This window comes from Ascidiella aspersa, chromosome 3, assembly GCF_963924565.1.
Source record: "Ascidiella aspersa chromosome 3, kaAscAspe10.2, whole genome shotgun sequence".
NCBI lineage: Eukaryota > Metazoa > Chordata > Ascidiacea > Phlebobranchia > Ascidiidae > Ascidiella > Ascidiella aspersa.
Genome location: NC_139449.1, coordinates 16,280,033 through 16,301,932, shown reverse-complemented (window position 1 = coordinate 16,301,932; position 21,900 = coordinate 16,280,033). Strand labels below are relative to the sequence as shown.

The window sequence follows — 21,900 nt, the reverse complement described above, 5'->3', positions numbered from 1 at the left end:
TTCATCGGAATAAGGCCTCAATTCATCGGAATTAGTCCTAAATTCAACGGAATAAGGCCTAAATTCATCGGAAGAAGGCCTAAATAACGCCCCAACCTGTGGGTATAGGGGGCCATCGGTCTGAAATCGGCCGTTATGGTGACTACGTTTGGACGCCCTAGTCTGACCGGCGCCGCCAGGGCGCCGCTGTTTTGGCACCGGATTTTTGGTCCTGTTTGGGGTTATTGGTGGGTAATGGGTGGGGTTAGAAAATGGGTTAGTGTTGAAATTATTAGGGGAATTAGTGATGTACTTATAGGGGTGGGGTTTGGAGTTAGTTAAAGTGTTGTTTACGCCTGATTCTGACCTTTTAGGTCTTATTCCGATTTATACGGCAGGCTACTAATAGTAAAAGGCATTAGTCCTATTTTGGCCTTATTCCGAATTGTGTTTTATTCTGACGTTGGTGTTGTTCTTATCTTGGTCTTATGGCTGGAGTCTCAAACAATGACCGGGAAGTAGGCTAATTGAATATTTTATAGATTTGATCTACATTTTACAGCAGGGCGATCCAAGTCCAAGGTTGACAGCATCGCGGGCCACAATATTTCTTGCATATTCTTTGCGGGCCACACAAAGTGCCAGGGGCGGATCAAACGATTTTTGTTTGGTCGGGGCATAAAATGTTTAAAGATGACGCCACAAAGCCTCGTCAAAAAGTAACGTCGAAAGACATCTAAGCTTCATAAACTTGCTGTATTCGTCGATAGTGTATTTGACAAAACTTTTAATTTAGAAGAGGGTATTTTATAATCGTGGAATGTTTTTTAACTAAATCCATTTTGCTGAAATTGCATCACGGAAAGGGTCAATAAGGCGTTCGCCTTTAGTCACAGTAAAAACCTGTAAAAACAATTCCAGAAGCGCGTTATATTTTATCGTTTATTTACTTTAAAGTTGCAAAAATTGTTATTTATATAGGGTCGTACTTTTATGTTATTCATATTAAAAAGACTGAAAACAAAACGCAAATATAACCTATAACTTCGCATAACAGCCATTTTAAAACTTATAAGACGTATTTTGACTTTGAAACCAGCCTAACACATACCAAAAGTTAATCTTTCTCGCCACCCCCTGGATCCGAAAGTAAACTGGTTTATTTAATGGTGTAACCGGAAAAATATAATCATACCCAAACAATTCGAACATGCTTGTTGTTCGTTGGTCACTTATATTTCTTTGATTCCAGTGTTTCGCAACCTTTTTTATGGCTTGTGGCACCTTACAGAAATTATAAATACTTCTGGACACCCTTGCTCATATTTTTGCTGAGTGATTAGGCTAACTGTAACGCTACAATAAACGAGATTGTAAAAGCACATTAATTGTGCAACAAGGTTAAAAAAACGTTTTAAATTTTTGGCACTTTTAAAGTTTTAAACGTACACAAAAAATTGTACCAAGAAGCTTACCAATTGAGCAAAAAATGGACTCGGCAGTCGGCACCCTTTAGCGTTAGAAATGGCACCTTAGCCGCGTACCCCGGTTGAAAACTACTGCGGATTAAACCCTTAAAAGTCCGCATTGCAATAATTTAACAGTGCTCGTGGGCCACGAAAAATGATGTCGCGGGCCTAGGTTTGGATTACCCTGTTCTACAACAACAAAAGTCTAGTCTAGTGTATAGTTTTATTTGCAAGAATAAATTGAAACTTCAGCATTATCATTCATTCTTTTCGACGCATTTTAATTAGAGTTCAGTGACTTCAGAACGTCATTTTCAATATTCAAGAAAATTAAACAGTGTATAGCCGCACTTTCCTCATTGTGTTTCGCAGATAGTTTTTAACTTCAATTTTGAAAATTATGTCTCTCCAATACAATTAGTTGCCGTCATACTTAGACAAATGGGTAACAAATTGCCAATTTTATGAAACGTGGACTAACCGTTCCTATTACGTCACAATGCCTTGAAAGTGACGTGATGTTGTAATTATCTTAGTTCGCGTTTAACTCCAGTTGTGCGAATAGGTAGCCTATAAGTTATTATGTAGTCCAATCATTGACAGATTTAGACAATCACGTCGTTAACATGCACCAGTTGTTAAACCTCTACAACAGTGCTTTTCAACCTTTATCATTTCCATCCGCACTTTTTTATTTCGGAAAATTTCCATCCGCACGAAACAAGCATAGCAGTAAGTTTATAAACTTTAGTTTTGTTTGTGAAATAACAATGAAAGGGTTTGCATATCAAAACCGTGAGCCCTAATTGATATAAAATAGATTGCTTAAGCTTCAATGAACCACTGAGAGACTATATTACTGTAGGTGCAATGCAAAGTTGGCGCACCAGTTCATTTAAATATTGTATTAGGAATGCAGCATTTTCATCCGCACGACGTTTGTCATCCGCACTACAATTTTTTTCATCCGCACAAGTGCGTCCCACGGGTTGAAGAGCACTGCTCTACAAGATGTTTTCCGCTTCGCACTCCGATAAAAAAATTGACTGCAGCATAAATCGGAATAATGACGACTAAAAGCAGAGCGTTGGATAGAAAAAAGTTGCGAGGTAAACACGAGTGTTTTGTGCGACTGGGAAACCAAGCTTAAACCGAAACTAATAGTTAACACTTCTGGGTATACAGGCTGAAAAGCGTCGAAGAATTTCCAAAGTAGCGGGCACTTTATTGTGTTTGTGACAGCACTCGATCAAGGTAGTTGCCTCCAGCGGAAATTACTTCTGAAGCTGCTTTTTGACCAACGACTACGGCTTACGTATAATTAGTACAAGCCATGGCTTTCGGTGTAGCCCAGGAATGAATTGCTAAATATGCGCCTTTAGTTTCGTAAGTGAGTAAAATACAGGCTGTAGAGTCGGAGCCGAACTCGGAACTCGACGAAATCGCACATTTGGTCGGACTCGTCAGTGGTCCCAAATCTAGGAGTGACGCACAAGCCTTGAGTGCTATTTATTATTTTTTTTACTAAAAAAAATGGCGAAAAGGGCACAAGGAAAACAATTTATAACAGAAAAGCTTTCATGCATATAACGACCATTACTTTTGTGGATCGCCATATTTCCTCTTTCTAAAGCCAAATATTGCTCGGAAGTTCGCACAGAAGATTATATCGCGAAAAAGCGTAACACAGTCGGGGCACTTTCGGCATATTTACATTGATAAACTACATATCTTACAAAAAGGACACAAATCACAAATTATTGCACGGTTCATCTTTGTGCACTTCGAAGAGTAATTGTTCGGGGGAAAATACACGATATTAATAGTTTCATACTAACGTTTTACCAGTATAAACAGGTCACGTGACACAAATAAAACAGGTGGTTTACGGGTTTCGTAGCCAGACCAAATTGAACATAATCTGGAAACTTCTTTGATTGTTTTCGATTGTTCAATTGTACAGATTACGATAGATGCTTTTTCGTGGCAGACGTGTATTCTAATTAAGATCTATAGTGGAAAGAGGGTTGTCGTTTGTAGTCGTTTGTAGTCGTAAACTGTTTTGGTGGAGTTCTATTGGTGACTAAATATTTCTAATGTTTCGTTTCTACACGATCGTGACGTTGTTGTGCTACCCGAATGCCATTCTTCTGGGAGACTCGATATTATTTATTGAATTTGACAAAATCTGTGTTGTTTGATGGAAAGGTAAATTTATTTGCCCATGCGTCATATTGTACAGTAGGTATAGGTACTCGGCGTTTATATCTAATAAATCGTGGGGTAAAATAATATTAGATTCGATAATTGATGGCATAAAACAAAACATTTGAATGGTATTTTATTTTTTTGTTTAGCCAAAGCGGACGGCTGTTTGCCTTTGGATGTATGATTTCCAAGAGATATTTGCATGCCGTTATTGCGCAACGTAACGTTCGCAGGGGGGGTATAGCCTACGCCTTGCAACTACATTGTTTGTTCCTGTTCCAATTAACGAACGCTTCTAGCTGTTATACCTTGGAGAAATGTGCCTTCTTCGATTTGTTTGCTATGCAGCCTCCGCATTTTCGTCGAGTAGTGTAGACATCCATTTCGTTTGTAAGGATAACGAAATTAAGAATATGAAGCATACTCCTTATGCAAATCACGTTACCCAAGTTTAATGACAAAACGTAGACTGTTCGAAAAAATAGTCCTTTGATAACTCATTAAAGAATGTCGCAATCAAGCAATTTGTTAAAGTGCTACTTTTGCTACGCTAAATCAAAGAAATGTAATTTTGTGAAATGACACGTTAGCCAATTTAGCAGCCCTTACTTAGAGCTAAAAACAGCAATTTTATGTAGAAGAAACGAAAGGTTGCCCCGCTATGTACGCAATCACGTTTATTAGCGTGACGATATAGTAAGGAAAACTCTATACATAAATCGTACTAAAACAGCAGAAATATAATGAGTTATGGTGACCCCACAAAAATTTTAGACGACCCGTAACTACCCTTGGTGCAGCCTGCGCACTGCACCGGCCCCCCAAGTGTTACATTTGAAAAAGTAAAGTAAATCCGTATTTTTTTCTTTAGAACCTATACACACGTTTAATTCCGTTTAATACGCTATAATTGTCATGTATTAGCCACCAAAGAGCCCTGTTTCAAACACTTTTGTATATACTTTTGTATAATTATAATTATTGATAATGATAATTGAATCACGCATATATTATTCTCATGCTTTGCAATTTTTACTTTTTGACACTTAGCGATAGTTAATATATTTATTTATTGGAGCCAATGCGTGATATTAATAATTGCTATCGGTGTATAGGCTATAATATATATTTACAAAATAAAGCAAAATCACGGCCATGCCTCATCCCACAATTATGTCCTTCGCCCATTTGTGATTTTAGTGTTTCGCTGTTTGGATTGGTAGAATATAGCTGTTTTAGTCCGTTGGGGGAGTCTTTTAGCAAAAGATCGTCGTGCATACCATGGCATTTACATAACAGTTTTAAAAACTGAACAAATGCCCTAGTTCACAGCACAGCGCTGCTGCAGTTTATTGGACGCTTCGAAATGCAATGTTTGTTAAAGTAACTATAACCTAATTTTTATATGTTTTTTTATAAGGAATGTCCGATACTTGACATTTCATCCCGGTAATTTGTCTACCAAATATGCTTTGGGGTATAAACGTCGATATGGCGTTCAAAAATATTTTAGTTGGTAATTATAAAGTGATTGTGTTGCCTGGCATTTATAACGTCGTATCATGTCTTCATTGTGTCGTCACACTAATCAAGTCGGCTGACTAGTTGACGATAGGTCGCATATGCGGGCGCATTTGTGTAACTAATACACGAAAAGGTCTATGGCAGGAGTCAATGGCCCCCCTATTTTTTTAAACCTTTTCAAAAAAATAGGAAACGCCATTTTAACTATAAACTGGTTTATAAAGTACTGTAACCGGTAGTTGCAATGATAAAATGATATAAATACAACATACAATAAACATGATGATGGTACATTAATTAGTAGGGCCCGCAATAAAAGTTAAATAAAAACAGTTAAAGTCAATACAGTTAAATTTTTTTAAGGAGCTCGTCTGTCCACGAATCAAAGAATAAAGTTGTTTTTAGCACCTAGGGGACTGTTTGTAAGAAGTTTATAGGTTAAAATAAAGTTAAAATTTACAATAAAGTTAAAGTTTTTTTGTGTTTCTAGAGAGTTATTTTTGTGAAAATCGTCATGAAAGCATTGTAAATCAGGAACTGCGACACAATTAAACCATATTAACCCATAAAAGCGGGAAATATGTAACAATGCCCACTTTGATCAGCACTAACTTTTATCGCAAATTGTCCATTTTTTTTATTCATAGTTACGCATTTAAATAATTCCGATAAAACACTTCCTCTTCATAAACGTGGTCTTTTCGAAGATCAACATTTTGGATCTTAGGAATAGCCTACTGACATTCTGTAGTACAAAAATGCCTAAGCAGGCTAAATCTAACGCCAGAAAACGCGACGCACTTTTTAAATCCATAAAACACTTTGACTTTTCAACAAACTATTACGTTTGGGTACAAAAGCGACAAAATGTTATGTTTGGGTAACTGGCATCAATTCAAGGAAGAACTGTAGCCTCTACAAATAAGCAATTTCGTTAGGTTAAAATAAAGTTAAAATTTGATAAAAATAATTTTTTTTTAGGTATAAAAATGGCCCTATTAATTAGTTACAATTATTACATATTCAGTTAATGTGATGGTTGAGTTTGATTTTGCTCTGACAATGTCTTAATTGCTGGTATTAGTGGTGGTAAGAGCCAGCCGTAAGTCATATTGAATACCCAATGAACTGCGCTGCTTTGTCTTTATTTGTAACATTGTTGAAAATCCCACATTCACAACGTTATGTTGATGGGAAAGGCAAAAGAAATGGCATGACAATTTCATTAAGTTGTACGAATTGCTTAGTTTTGCCCAAAATGTGGTCAAACTATCTTTCTCAAAGCTCAATCGGGTTGCCGTCCTTTCTCGCAGCTTTAAGAGTTCATTAAATTTTAATTGATTTCTTTTGTTATAGTGGAGTAGACTTAGAGATGATAAACTTAATGAATATCTTATTTTTCAAATTTTTCATGGCCCCCTTAAAAAAGGCTCATGGCCCCCTAGGGTATGCCTACGCCTTTTGGAAGCAACTAGATATAAAATGTTTATCCATATACTTGTTGGAAATGCAAGTCTAAGATATGTATTCAGCAACGGTGGAAATGATAGAGAGTTTTAATTTAGGGAAAAATTCAAAAGGTCGTGCTTTGAGGGATAGTTTGATATGGAAATCACTCAATAGGAATTAACCCATGGGTTAAAAATGTTTAGAACCAAAGGCGTAGGCATACTAAAATGTTTTAACTCACATCACCCCGTATAAGCTTTTTTTAGTATAATGTGCGTTGCAAAAAGACTTGCAGCTTTGTTTCCCAATTTTGGTTTATGAATTGTTTTTTGCGTTATATATTTTGTGCTGTTCAAAACAGAATAGCTTTGCTTTCCTCTGTTAATAGTATATAAAATTAACCAGACTTATTAAATTCAAACTGTGTAGAAGTTTGTTTTAAAAAAGTTTTTAATTGAAACGAAATGAGGTGTTTTATTTGTATTATCTTACTGGCTCCTGTTGTTTTGCTGGTTACCTCTCAAGATGTACCTCCGGTGAGTTGGATTAGCTAACAACTTTACCGGTAGTTAAAGGGTTTTGATCCCAATCTATGTAAGCCTGTATAATTTATTTTATACACCCTTTACCGCTAAAGGTTACTCCTGATTTCTACATATACAGGAGTGGCATGTTTAACACTCATTTGTTGTTGTTCTTAAACATTTAGTATAAATTTGATTAAATTATGGGCGCTTATTCATTGTTATCATTCAGTAAGATATGGTATATACTTAACTGTTTGGGCATTTATCTATTTGTCATTCGACCAAGAAGTTTTAAAATTTGAAGGGTCAAAGGGTTGGGCACTACAGGAGCTAAAACAGTTAAAAAAGAAGAAATAAGTTTGTAACTTCAGTTCGCTTGTTTTAGTTTAAATAGATTTAGCTTGAGACAAAAGGTTAAGCTTCTAAGCTCAAGACTTTAGCTGTGGTACTTGTAGTAGATTTTTAAAGAAAACTTACACTCTTATTTAAAACAATTTGACAACAGAAGAGATATTCACGTAAGTTACTCAAACAGCCACCTATAAAAAAAAGAATCAACCTAAATTGATCTTCTGGATCACTATTCTTTTTAAACATCCCTAGTGTCATAAAAATAATTGTTAATTTTTTTTTAAGTTTTCAGAGGATTGCCAGCATGGAATGTATGAAAAGAAAGCCCGTTGCACCGGTGTCCCATTATCATTTAAAGTAAATCTTGATGAAGATCCAGCAACTCGCTGGAATGAAGTGATGCAACATAAAGGCAAAAATGTGGGTTACTGAGAAATTTTATTACTTAAAAAATATGCATCGTTAATGCAGGATTTATATTTTTATCACTTTTTTCAGGAGCCGTAAATTTTATGTTATGTACATATTGAAAATATATCTTGTCGCTAATAACAAAAATTGTTGTAAGTCCAAAAATGCCAAAATTGTTTTTGTAGATTTTTGTACTTAATGAAATTGTTGCGAATAGTGTTGCATCTCTAGCTTCGTTAGATCTCAAAATATGAATTTCTTAAAAGTGTAGTAGAAGCAAAATAGATTTCTTAAAAGTGTTGTATGTGTCCATTTATGACAGTTTATATGCAAAACTACTTTAACATAGAATATTCAATGCTTTAAACAGGCAATGAGACATTTAAATCATACAACTACTTTTAGTGTGTAGTACTCAATATTGTATATTAAAATTATCCTGTTTTGATGACAAAAACAAAAGATGTCACCAAAAACGTTTTCTCAAAACCATAAATTTGGATTTATGACAGTTTATGGTATTAGCGACGATCTATACTCAACAGAAGTGGATATTTATTGGTAAAAATATAAAAAAATCTCTAATCTATTCATTTTTTACTATTTTACTCAAGACTATTAAAAAATGTTACTCGTATTTTTATTTGTAGGTAAAAGCTATGCTTAAGCAAGTAAAAAAATTAATCGGTGCAGTGTGGCCAAAGTTGATACCTGCTGTGGATAAATATTTGGTATGTATTTATGAAAACTAATTATTTATTAATATCATTTAATTATTGCCAGGTTCTAGTTTAAATCATTAAGTTTTTCAGCCTGAACTTATTCAAAAATTGCCATCTCCGTATGACCAGGAAGTGAAAGGAATTGCTAAAGCAACTAATTCGTCTGAAGGGGAAATATTGCTTTTTAATATTTTTTATGAAATTTTCACATTGTGTACATCGGTTGTTGCTCAGGACACCTCCGGTTAGTCATAAATTTTAATAGTGTTTTATACGTTATGAAGATAAAAAATAACTTATGGCCTAAGAAATTATGCTTCTGGGACTTGTTGTTTACCTGCATTTTGTTTTGTGTTCAAGGAACTTTGTATCATGCAAGAAACTTGGACTTTGGACTATTTATGGGGTAAATTTGTTGTATTTACACTTTTGCCAATTGATTGCAGTTTATGGTATTATATTGCACAGTTGCTTGCAGGTGGGACACACAGAACCATACTTGGTTAATTAGCGAGTACCTTCGGCCTCTTGTTATCAATGTTGACTTTACTCGCAATGGTACAACTGTTTACAAAAGTGTAAACTTTGCTGGTTACATTGGAGTTTTAACTGGAATAAAACCTGTAAGTTTAGTCTGATAGAAATTGGCTACTCATATCTTTGTCTTGTTGCCTTTGCTGTTCAATTAGGAGATTACTTTTATTTACTATACATATTTCTAATTAACTGTTATTTATTTGCACTGTTTAAAAAAAACAAAACAACATATATTAGTTGTCAGTGTCACACTATAATTTATTAATAATTGTGATGAACCCTGTTACTTATTAGTAGAGGGTAAACCTTGCTTGTTATTAATTCAAAAGTGTTATTATTTAGGGTGTTTTTACTCTTTCACTAAATGAGAGATTCAACGTTAATGGTGGCTACATAGGAATGCTAGAGTGGATCTTGGGTGATAGATCTGGATCTTGGACAAGTTTTTTGACTAGAAATGCTCTTGAAAAAGCCAGGAGGTTAAACTAAGAATTAACTTATCACGGTTATCTATTAAAATATGGTGATTTATATGTATACCTTTGACAATAAAAATAACTGAAGCATTAAATTAAAAACATGTACGTTTAAATAATTCACCCTTGGAGCAATCAGGAGACTGTCTAAATTAGTCAATCAATTAAGGCTTTTTATGCAAGCATGCCAGGCTAGAAAAAATAGCTTGTGCGGAGGATAAATTGAAAACCTAAAACTCTTGAGTCAAGAAATCACCATGGATGGAGCAGGTATTGGTGGTTCTGGTATGGTTGTTTCTCAACTTACCTCTGAGCCTAGGTAGCTCAGTGGGTAAATAACGGTTACTGTATGGTTGATGCATTAAGTTTAAATCTCACCACAGGCTTGCATGAAAATCCTTAACTGATTGACTGTTTCTGTTAGTCACCTGAAGGCTCATGTAATATTATATGTAAGCCATTATCACTGATCAAAAGGTTGACTTCGGAAGAGATATATCACAGTTGGTTACTGCATTGTTTTCTTTAAAAGAAATTTAAATTTACAAAAATTAAATTGCAATATGTTTTTTTTCTACAAAGTATTTTATTGCCTGGATTGTTTTTTTTATTATTTTTAGTTATGAAGAAGCAATCAAAATGTTGTCAACAGAACAAATTCTTGCCCCTGTATACTATATTGTTGGAGGTTTGCTGCCAAACCAGGGGGCCATCATAACAAGAGACCGTGATTCTACTGCTAATATTTTGCGTTTAGGTGCAAAAAATAATGGTAAGATGTGGCATTGGCCTAAGCATCATGGAAAACACTTGGAATATCTGGCAATGTTTTTTTTTTAAATAAGCACTTACCGCAGAGTTAAATTGCAGAAAAATGGATATTTGGTACTATATATATATACTAGACGAAATACCCGGCGTTGCCCACGTTAAATAGAATATTTACCAGTTATTTTAACTAAAAGTTAATTACACCACAATAATCACAATAATGTACAAAGTCTACCTGAATTTAATCAGGTTAAACAAAATGAAACAATCCATCATACTGTGGGCTCTTTATCACTATTGAACGTTACGTTGTTACATAAACTGCTGGTCTCATGTTATATACCATGAATATGGAAGATAAATGTGGTAATCAGAATATACCCCAAAAATAATGTTACGGATAGCGTAAGAAGAGGCATAAATAATGCAAACATATTTTTGTAATGTCATAACAAATTTGCTTATGCCTAAACGTTTGCACTGCGTGTCACTAAATAGAAATTTCAAATCATGTGATGTGTGTCAAATCATGTCATATCGTGTGTCGAAAAAAAGGGTTAACCTAATAAAAAACTTCCCCACAATCAGAGTTACACCCCACAGCCTGTCTGGCGTGTTTAATTATGTGACTTATCTGCGTGTCTCTAAAGATCTAATTCTTGGTCTCCGTAAATTGCCATTTATTTTTGCATTTAGTTAAAACAGTGTAAAATTAACGTATAAAAAGCAGTTTTGTGTCTGAAATAGGTCACTAGCGGTAAGGCGCGAACGCGCTCTGATATAATTTAATCACTAATCACGTGTTACCAGCTTTGTTTAATCTTTTTCCTGAAACCATGTTAAAGCCGATAATTAAAAAAATACATTTAAAATCAAACCAAATTGCACCACAACCTTGGCTAAACACATCTCGCATATTTTACGTAACGAAAAGTCGTAGCACCAATTGTTCAAATTGCGCGAAATTCAAGCAAATACGTCATCCCGGTAGGTAGCATACTGGATCCAACGAAAAAAAATCCCGTTTGAAAGTAAATTTGCTTAGTGTTCAAACCGCTGCAATAAACGCGATGTTTTGCAAACTCTGCCTAGTATTGCGTGGATAAACAAATTGTAAGAAGCCATTAAGCTTTTGGATCACTGTCACAATATTGTTGGGAAGGTTTGTTGTACGATATACGTGTAGGTTTCCTGGTGTTTATTCAAAGTATGTTTAAAAAAAGTGAAAATTGCTAAACCGTGGCTCTAAACGCCAAATTAAGCTGCGTCCAACGTCAGACAAACCCGTAACCCGTTGAAAAATATAAATTGCTTACTGTTAAAACTGCGACAACAAACGCAATATTTTGCGAACTCTGCCTAAATTTGGCATTGTTTAAACTTAAGTCTTTCCTTGGAACGTTGCTCACCTTCGTTAACATGAATTATAACACGTGATGTGCTTTTTACGTAATTCCGGTACCATACTTCTTCGAACGTAAGTAAAATCTCGCTTGAAACTGAAAATTGGTTATTATTAAAACCGATATGTCGCGCGCGCGCGCCCGGGGAGAGGCGAGTACACGACGGGGAGTCGCCGGTCCTTTTGTTAGTCGACGACGACATGGCTCTGGCAGCGACCGACCGGGCGAACATATTACACCCACACACACACATCTCACAAATCTTCTCTTTTTATATATATAAAGATAATATTATATATATAAGTACAAATTTATAAGTACACAATTATCTTATAGACTTGACAGAATTGTCTGGTTGATTTTTTTATGGATGATTTAACTTAATAAAAGGTATACTATATTAGATGAAAGTATATTTATTTTAGAAATAATTTTTTTGTCGCTATAATCAGTGTGACAACTTCACCACCACCAAAAAAATTACGACTTTTACTGGCCTTTGTTATGAAAGGCATTTTGTTATGAAATATATTTATATTTATTAAGGTTTTGACCCTTGGTATATTTTGGAGACCAACTATGATGATGGGACCGATCCTCCCTTTTTTGACGATCGACGTACCCCAGCGAAAAAGTGCATGTCAAATTCAACTATTAACGTAGGTTTATACCATATCTCAGTGGTCGGCAAACGCCGGTCCGCGAGGAGTTGGTTACCCGTCCGTAGCAGGATTGCCAAATTAAACGATTGATTTAAACCTGAACTGTACGTAAAAAGCCGGAAAAAAGTCAAAAACAATTAAATGTATTTTTATTTTTAAAACACATTAACTTTCATTTAAATATACTCCATGGTCGATTGGTATGATAAAAAATCACAATTAGTACCAAGCTCTCGTGAGGCTCAAAACAACTGGTGTGCAGCTGCCATGTGAGTTAAATAGCACGTTCAAAACATCCAAAAATGCATATTTTTATTGCAAAATCTAATTCTGAGTGCTTACAATATCGAAAAATGGGCTAAAATATCGCGTTTTTTACTGCTCACCCTAAAGTGCAATAAAATGAATTCATGGAAACAATGTGGATAAACAATGTCCCATAATGAAGTGATTTATTATTTCGATATTTAAGCATGAAAGTTTTCAAAAAAACGTATGGATTTGAAATAGTTTTAGCCTCTTCAAAAATGACAAAAAAGCCAAAACGCTTAATGATTTTTCTGATATCAACCACGTTGAAAAAAGAAGATTTTTTTCGTCAAAAAAGCCAATGTCGCAAGACATGTACGTATGTCTATTCTATACTTTTCAGGTGTCGGTCTGTGGTTCGTACATATATTGCCACCATTTTATATTTTAAGTTTTTGTATTACGTAATTATAGACAGTGTCGTGTGCCTGGTCAAAAAACGGATCTAAAATACATTATTATATATAATACAAAGTGTAACTTCTTTTAAAAGAATGCTTTAAATATCCTTATTTTTACAAGCTGGTAAGAGTAGGAATAAGAAATAACGGTATACAAGTGTAATTTAGTGGTACCCGTAAAGGCTTAAAGTTTTATTAAAATAAGCGCAGGCTGGGTTAAATTGCTTTACGGGTAGGATGCCGCTCGCGGGTTTCATTAAGTTCAATAATTCCTAGATTTTTTTGCGGCCGGTCCCCGACAAAATTTCAGTTTTAAACCGGTCCGCATTCGAAAAAAGGTTGCCGACCCCTGCCATATCTGAACACTATTTGGTTTACTGACGTGTGAAAATAAGCTCACTATTGTTTTTGTTCTCAAACGATGCCGTGATGCGAAATGATAATGTATTGAATGATTATCTACTCGAATAAGCAATTTGTAATACAGAAAGGGCACACGCCATCACGAAAAAAAATTGCTATTTGTTTGCCTTTGAGAAGATAATATTTTTGTTTTAAAAGAACCGTTACGAAATAATTCTTTCTGAAATGATAGAAATCGCTATTGACCACTAAACCTTCACAAAGCTTTTACAGAACACTGGTTCTGCCTTCCAAAGTGTACACCGTGTAAAGTCGGCATGAAATAATTTTGTATTTTATTTTAATACTGGTTATTGATTAGCGATATGTTGGGCAATTTAGCGATCCGATCTTATTGCAATTGCGTTTTATTAATATCAAACAAACACAAGTTAAACCCAGAATGTAGGCATACTGCATAAGCGTAAAAAAAATTATTTACTTCAAGTTGTTACATTTCTAACCAACTATTGCCATGTAGAAAAGGTTGCTTTGGATCGCATAGCATGGCAAAAATATATAGAGGGGCGATATAAACTTATTGTCGGATGAGTACCCACTACCCATCCGTATCATGATATCGAGTATTGCCTCTGCTCTTCTAATACTGTACATCCCTAGTTTTAAGTACACTGGGCTGGGGATTTTTCCAGTTATTTTTTTTAAAACTTGATTTAATATTACATTTCAGAATGCCGGATTTTCCGCCCTTTATGACGTGCTTTCTACTAAACCGGTTTTAAACCAGGTATTTGGTTATATAACTGTATTATGATATTGATAAGTGTTGCTGAAAATTGTTTTTGATACAAGTTAATTTAGCTTGTTTCGTCGCGTTTAGTGAGCTGATTGGAATTCCATTAAAGTGTATGTTCGCCCACCAGTAGCATATTAAATTTGTAAAGTTGTATGAATTTTATTCGGTAACAAAACAATAAAAGATTTGCGATTAAATAAAAAAGCTAGCAAACATCAGCAACACTAAATATTATGTAAAAATATAAAGGGTTAAAAGTTAAACTATGATTACCGATCGCGCCATTACTTTGTGTAAAATGCTCAAAAGTAGCTTTGTAGATATTCTGAATTAGATTTTAAATCGTTCTTTCACTCAATCGTTTTATTTCTTTAGCTTACTGTTTATACTGCCCTGATGCAAGTCGACAAGGGGGCGCTAGAGACCTACATCCGAGAATGTGCCTACCCATGTTGGCCATGGTAGTATACGTTCGCCTTTAGCGAGCTTTTAATTCGTTCGTTTTACCGTTCCATTGTTTTTCAATTTTATTGAAATCTTATAGTTCCAGATGTACCCGTCCCTAACAGTTCAATTGCGCAACTGAATAGCGTTCATTTTATTATGATTTATTTGTTTGTTAGTTCATCCGTACTATTTATGTGCAATACCTAAGCTGAGAATTGTTTAGTGCTGACATATTTCAGTCAACAAATGACCGTTCAAGGTCCAACTGTTGGTCCCAAGAATATTAATTATTAACTGATTCTTTATCATGTTTAACTTTTATCTCATCTGATTAACTCAATAAAACATGTTATTAAACAACTTCTGTTCTAGCAGACCAATGATGTCCAAACTTCTTGGGAAAATTAATTATCATCGAAAAGTCGCTGTGTTGTACTGTGACTGAACCTTGTGATAAATAGGTCATCTCAGACACCAGCAATCCAGCGTGTCCATAATTTTAAACTTTAGGTGTATATAACTTTACTAATGTCGCCATAAACTGGGTGTATTAATTTTATTTTTTGTAAAAAAGCAGTTTAACATGTAACCGAAATTAATGTCACGTATTGCGTTAGAATTTAGGTAAATTGTTGAACTCCTTCGATGGCGTTGTGATATGAAACATGAAAAACCTGCTTGAAAAGGCACATTGTTTTGTTTCGCTCTCAAGTTGCCCTGTTTCCCAACCTTTTTTCGCGGCGACACAAATACTAAGCGTTAGTATAACAGAGAAGCTTCGGTGATGCAATTCACTTCACACTAAACCGTTTGTTGTAAGTGAAGAAAACTTTTGTTTCACACCAAAACTTTTCTCAAATTTTTAAGCAATGTTGCTCAGTAGCAATATCAACATATATATTTACATCTGTGAAATTCACCAGACGGCGACTCAAATTTGGGTGGCGACCCATAGGTTGAGAAACGTTGGCTACACTTTCAGTAAATGGGAATTTTATGTCACATGATTTGTTTTTTGAATTTTGTGGTAAACAAAAAATATTTAAACTATATCGTAAAACAGTGTTTACGTTTTATGCCAGTGATTCTAAAAAAATTTCACCGCGCGTCCCCGTTTAGCTTCCTTAAGATAATGTGGCACCGCATACATTTTTAAACACGAAAATTAAAAAAAAAATCACGCTACATAATTATTCTAGCATTTAAACAAACTGCGTGCTGAACACTGGCTAAATAAAACGTACTAAACACCGGCTAAATAATTTTTGATTGAACTTCATGGGATGGACGTGCTTGCAACTGGGTACAACGTTTTTTTTTATTCATGGTCGTACATCAGAAATTGATAGTCTCGCGTGATCTTGAACGCAAAGTTCGTTTCTTGTTTTTGATTCCAGTGTTGAAAATTGTCATTCGCATAAGTAGTTTGAAATGAATGGAATAGTAATCTTCAAGGTAGCCTGGTGATTTTTACATACGGTTCTCGTATAAAAAGGGTTTCTTGCCAGCTTATTTTCTTCATGTTTAGCGGAAATATTTAGATATAAGTATAACACTTTTTACGTACAGATGCTCCGATAAGCAGTGACTTAAGTGCACTTACAATACAACACTGCCAATTTGGTCTTCTGACGCCTATTACGTTGAGGTGGAATCAAATCTGTCTTTAAACCAGATGACATTCAATTCTTATGTCCGTAGTTTATTGAATCTATTTCTACGTCAAAAATGTGCATTAATTAAGTATCTTTTTCCGTAGTTATAAAAACTGTTTTAGTTCTTCTAGGAAGTTCGAAAACACGACCTGCCAACCTACAACATTGCCCTTTTACGCTGCAGTTTAGAACAACAGTGCTTAATGGTCTGAGTTCATATCCCAACAAAGTTTCTTAAAATGCAAGAGTTTAGTGCACTATCTTTTAAATAATTGGCTAACTTTTTTGTTAAGTGTACTTCTATGCCCAGGGACGTGGACTATACTCAGGAAAGCCCGTTACGATGAATAGCCAATAGAAGCCCTTTTTACCTGAGATTTTTCTTACACTTTAGTTTCAAACCCCGACTTTGCCCCAACCCATATAGCTGCGTGGTGATCCATCAATACAACATCCATATAACCTTTTCCACTGTAGCCACTTCTGCATTTACAAATTAATGTTGATCTCCAACCATTATGCTCCAATGTTAAACGTACCCTTATTTCTGTTGTAGTTCTTGTAAACATCCAATACTTTTTATGTGGTGTTCATGTAAATGGAGAAACAACCGAGTGATTGTAAACACTAAGCCACATCTGTACGTTCTACAACTTGAAAGTCGAAAAAAAGGAGGCAATTTATTTTCGTTGATCACCTGCTGTTTAACTTCCATAGACATGTACAAACTGTTGTTACAAGGCACAATATTAATAAAAAAACACAGCACATTTGGCAATTATATTTGTTCTCCAACGTTTCTGCAACCTATTCAAGTCACCTTGTTCAGGGAATAACTTCGAACGTCATAGTACAACTTATGGAAAAAAAACATCGGACCGGGATATTTGCTTAAGCTTCTTTACAGACGCCGTTTCAGCACTATTTTACTTAACTGAACCTATATAATTATTAAATCTAGCATATTCTTCAAGCGTCGCAATTATTATTTTTTTAATGAACTAGTTGCAATAACAAGATGCAATTGGTGTAACATGCACGATTCTATCGATTGCAGCGAACTGGTCTGGCAGTAGCCATATATGTAACATAGATCAATGTCGTCAAGCTTTTTAAAACGGAATCAACACCAAAACCAAAGAAAAGTTTGTAACATTAAGTTAAAGAACATGTGTTTTCAGCTTTTGGCCCGTTGGATAAGTTCTAATTAAAATTGTAATACCGGTACTGTACTTAACCAGCAACATGCCCACGAAATTAAAATTCTATTATTATACAACGTTCTTATAACGGTAGGTAAAGCAAATGAACATTGAACATTTACACGGTAATAGCCTTCACAAAAAAGCTACTTACCGCAATTGTGTTAATCCGGTGAATTTTCACCCGATACAGAAACTATGCAATCGTACATGGTTGACGAAGGATTGGCCAGAAAGCTGGACCAAATCTTTTTTTTGTAATCATATGGAAGAAGGTCGACACCAGCGAATGCGAAAATAACCGAACGAGACACCTTATTTCACATGACAGTAAAATATTGCTATACATCCTATAGAAGAGACTACAGCCGGTTCGGCTCTTACGAAAAACGGTTCAGGTTCGGAAAAACTAGCTAAAACCTGTTCGTAAAGTTCTGCTTCGACTCCCTGGCATTTGCCGTTAGGCTATAATGTTAACTGCGGGATGGCATTTACCGTATAATGTTGACTACCGGTGTACTGGTGATGTAAATCAATTACAATAAGCGCGATAAAACCTGAATTTATTGGTTAAACAACATGAAACAATCCATAACGCTGTGCTTCTTCACTGTACATTGTTACATCTCCGTGTAAATTTGCTTGCCTCGTGTCGTGTTATATTACCCCATCCGTCAGAAATCAGTGCGGTTCTAAGCAAAAAGGTCTACGACAATCAGTGCATTCAAAGGATCAAAAAGTCCGACTTTTAGACTTTGAGGTCTTGGACAATGCACTAATTTGCATTAACAAATGTGCATAAGAAGATTAAGTTTAACAATACTTGACCCAAACCAAACCCAAACGCTAACCAGCGCCCTAACCCAAATAATGTGCGCCCAATACCTTAAATTTGTGACGTAATAATCTTAAATTCAATGGACGAGAAACCATCTTATGCCCATCCGAGTTTGGGCTTTTTTCCCCAGCATTTAAAGAATTATTAAAATAACGCACATTATTTGGGTTAGCGTTAGGGTTTAGGTGGGTCAAGTGTTATTAATCCTATCTCATATTTTTTGCTATCTTTTCTGAACTTTTAATGAATATTTTTAATTTATCTACGCCGGGAGTTTACCTAAAGGTCCAAATCAGTGCATTGCCAGGACCTCAAGGTCTAAAAGTCTAGACTTTTCTGCCATTGGATTCCCTAATTGTCGTAGACCTTTTTTGCTTAGAAATGCACTGATTTCTAACGGATCGGGTGGTTATATTATATCCCATGATTATGAAAAAAGAGTGTGGCCATTATCAGAGTAGCCTAACTAAAACGTAATGTTAAAGATAACGTAACATTTTAGCCAGAGGGCAAAACAATGCGAAATATTTTTTCAAATGGCATAACATTTTTCCTTATGCCTGAACGCGCACTTATATCCAGCGCTACACGCCCGGTAAAAAAAATCTTCCTCCACTGGTCTTGATACAACTTAATCGTGCAAGATAATTAGGCTAAGTCAGTGGTCTCCAACCTTTTCAATTCGCGACCCCAATTTAAATAAAATGAAATCAGAATTTAAATTGCGACCCCAAATTGCATTTCGTGTTATGGTTGCGCCTGCATAATGTTCAGCAGTTTTATAAGCGCGGCTCCACTTTGCACAAGCATAACCGCATGGCATGCTCTACTTTACGATGTTTTGTTTTTAAATATGCTCATTACGCTGAATTTCGTTAAACAAAGCCATGTGGTTGAAAACGGAAAGAATAGTTAACTTACAATTTTGAAAAGAATCGGGTAAGTTAATTGTATTGAAGTCCAAAAATAAGTCTTTACTGAAATCTTTGTAACCTAGCAGGTCTTAACAGCTAAAAACACCTATTTTATGTAGAAGAAACAAAAGCTTATCTTTGCTATGTACTTAATCACGTTTATTAGTGTGACGTCACTGTAAAGAAAACGAAATAGGCTACATAAATCGTACTAAAAGAGCAAAATATGGTGAGTGATGGCGCGACCCCAGAAAAATTTTAGGCGACCCCACTTGGGGTCGCGACCCATAGGTTGGAGACCACTGGGCTAAGCAATACCGACATACCACAATCAGGTAAGATTTTTTTTCAGGTAAGAAAAGTTGGCTACATGGCTGTATGATAAGATGTTGCATTTAACGAATGTTCCGCGATGTTTCAAAAGCCGATTTATCAAAAAATAGATTATGACAATTTAACATGCAACGAAAAATGTTACGAATAACTTAACCTCGCTTGTGTAACTATCGTTTAACAACACCGTTTAATGTGGCCCACGGCGTAATAACACTTATCGGTACTTCTATTTGAAATAAGTTTGGATTTGCTTGTGTATTGCGCGATCACACATAAAATTTATGTAATTATTAACAAAAACAACAAAGCGAGTAGTTTAGTCAGGCGTATAATAGCTGAAGTGACTATAAGCGTAACTTAGTGATAGACTAATTCCGTGGTCGGCAAACTTTTCAGCTCCCGGGCGCATTACAAACTCCATAGTTTAATACAGTGCTTTTTAAACTTTTTTTAGTTTCGTTCACCCCTATAGCATCTATCTCCAGATTTCATTCACCCTTGTCTCATCATATGATAAATCTATCTCGTCTATATATAACAGCACGAAATGACGTAGATTGTTTCGATTTTTGTTAAGATCAGCTTAAGCTAAGTTTTACCATTGCAAATCTACAATTTCTCGAGTTCAGAAATATAAAGCAACAAAAGCACAAAACAAATAAGTCACCAAATTGTTGTACTTATACTAGGGCTACCATATTTTTAGCACCCAAAAAGAGGACACTTTTTTGCCTGCAAGTAAAACGAAAATAGAATTGTTACGTTTGAGAAATACGTGCCATATCCACAACTTTTTTCAGCAGCGGCACCCTTTGTAATTTTCCTATGACTTGCACCCCATACGAAAAGCAATTCGGAATTTGTAATAAAATATGACTGAGACAATTTAAAAATAGTGGAGTTTGTTGTCGGTCGTGCGAAGCGCGAAAAAAATTGGATTTAATTAGTTGAATTGGCTCTAAACTGTAAAATCAGGAGGCTTTTGCAAAACATTTGGTTCCCCTGTTGCTAGCCTGTTATCCAATTATATAAAATATGGATAAAAAATAGTTCAAACGGGGGATGAATTTATCGTTTATCTATAAGTTAGAAAAATTACAATTAAATAGGGCCGTTATACCTTTCGATGGTATGAAAACATGCAATGGCACTCAAAGAGACTAAAGTGCTCAACAAAGTAAACAAAATTAGATAACAGAAGATTCGCAAATTTGTCTTGGCAGTTTTAATGTTAAAGTTGTCAAAAACAGAGTTGTACAGCGCTGTAGGAGTGGTGTGCAACCAAAACGAAAACGATACCATTAGAATCATAGCAAAAAATTGAAATATTAACTTAGAGCTCGCCTCCCCCCCTACGAATTGCTTGGAGCCCCCCTAGAAACCCTTTTTAAACCAACAATTCAGCATCTTTCATGGCTTAAGTATTTTTTGGAAATAAATACAACCTCTCGCCTAAAAGTCTTGTTAAAAGTATAAGCAACTAACTCGAAATGCGAAAAAAGAGAACATTTTTAAACGTCCTCGGAGGACCATTCAGTTTTCTTAAGAAAAGGGGACAAATCCTCCTAAAAGAGGACATATGGTAGGCCTAACTTATACACTCGGTGCAAACCAACTTAACTATTACAATAAGCAAAAAAACACTAAAAAACAGTTCAGTAGTCCATTTACTTCAGAAAGTTGTTTACTAGTGACTATTGGATGCTCCTGAACTTTCGTTCACCCTTATTCACCCCTTTTGGTTGGTTCACCCCTGCAAAAATTTTATTCACCCTGGGGTGAACCATTCACCACTTTAAGAAACACTGGTTTAATATATAGTTGCAAATAGTGTATTAACGTGTCACATTTTTTTAGCTGTAACTACATCTACTAATTGCTAAAAAACTTAACTTTCAACTATTTTTTTTATTTTTGTAAAAAGGACTTGCTTAGACGGTTGACGCTGTTGCCTAATTATTATGTTGTGACATTTCCGTGTAATTAGGTTTGCAAAATTCGGAAAATATGTACAGTATAGCCAACATTGTAAAACAGCAAATGCGGTGATCGTCCTTTGACTGTTTGCGTCATTGTCTCTGAAATAGGTTAATTAAATGGTACAACAATACGTGTAGGCTACAATCAATATAGGCCTAAATGAAAAGAAA

At 35.2% G+C, this 21,900-nt stretch overlaps 1 protein-coding gene across 2 annotated transcripts; it reads left to right on the top strand.

Moving 5' to 3' along the window:
* The first annotated feature begins 7,049 nt into the window (after positions 1-7,049).
* Positions 7,050-15,025, top strand: LOC146160414 (acid ceramidase-like). 2 transcript variants are annotated; one of them, XM_083383696.1, is made up of 11 exons: positions 7,050-7,165; positions 7,793-7,927; positions 8,569-8,649; positions 8,770-8,884; positions 9,001-9,046; positions 9,119-9,263; positions 9,520-9,656; positions 10,274-10,425; positions 12,374-12,486; positions 14,293-14,349; positions 14,734-15,025. In XM_083383696.1, exons 1-11 carry the CDS (start codon positions 7,094-7,096, stop codon positions 14,821-14,823), a joined length of 1,143 nt encoding a protein of 380 aa, XP_083239822.1. In that variant the 5' UTR covers positions 7,050-7,093; the 3' UTR covers positions 14,824-15,025. The 2 variants fall into 2 exon arrangements, with proteins under 2 accessions (XP_083239822.1, XP_083239821.1); XM_083383695.1 differs by having other exon boundaries at positions 8,731-8,884.
* Positions 15,026-21,900: the final 6,875 nt, after the last annotated feature.

Coding starts and splice junctions, on each gene's coding strand:
- LOC146160414 (XM_083383695.1), top strand. CDS start 7,094: ATGAGGTGTTTTATTTGTATTATCTTACTGGCTCCTGTTGTTTTGCTG. Junction 8,650..8,730: donor CTGCTGTGGATAAATATTTG/GTATGTATTTAT, acceptor TAAGTTTTTCAG/CCTGAACTTATTCAAAAATT. Junction 9,047..9,118: donor GACTTTGGACTATTTATGGG/GTAAATTTGTTG, acceptor AGTTGCTTGCAG/GTGGGACACACAGAACCATA.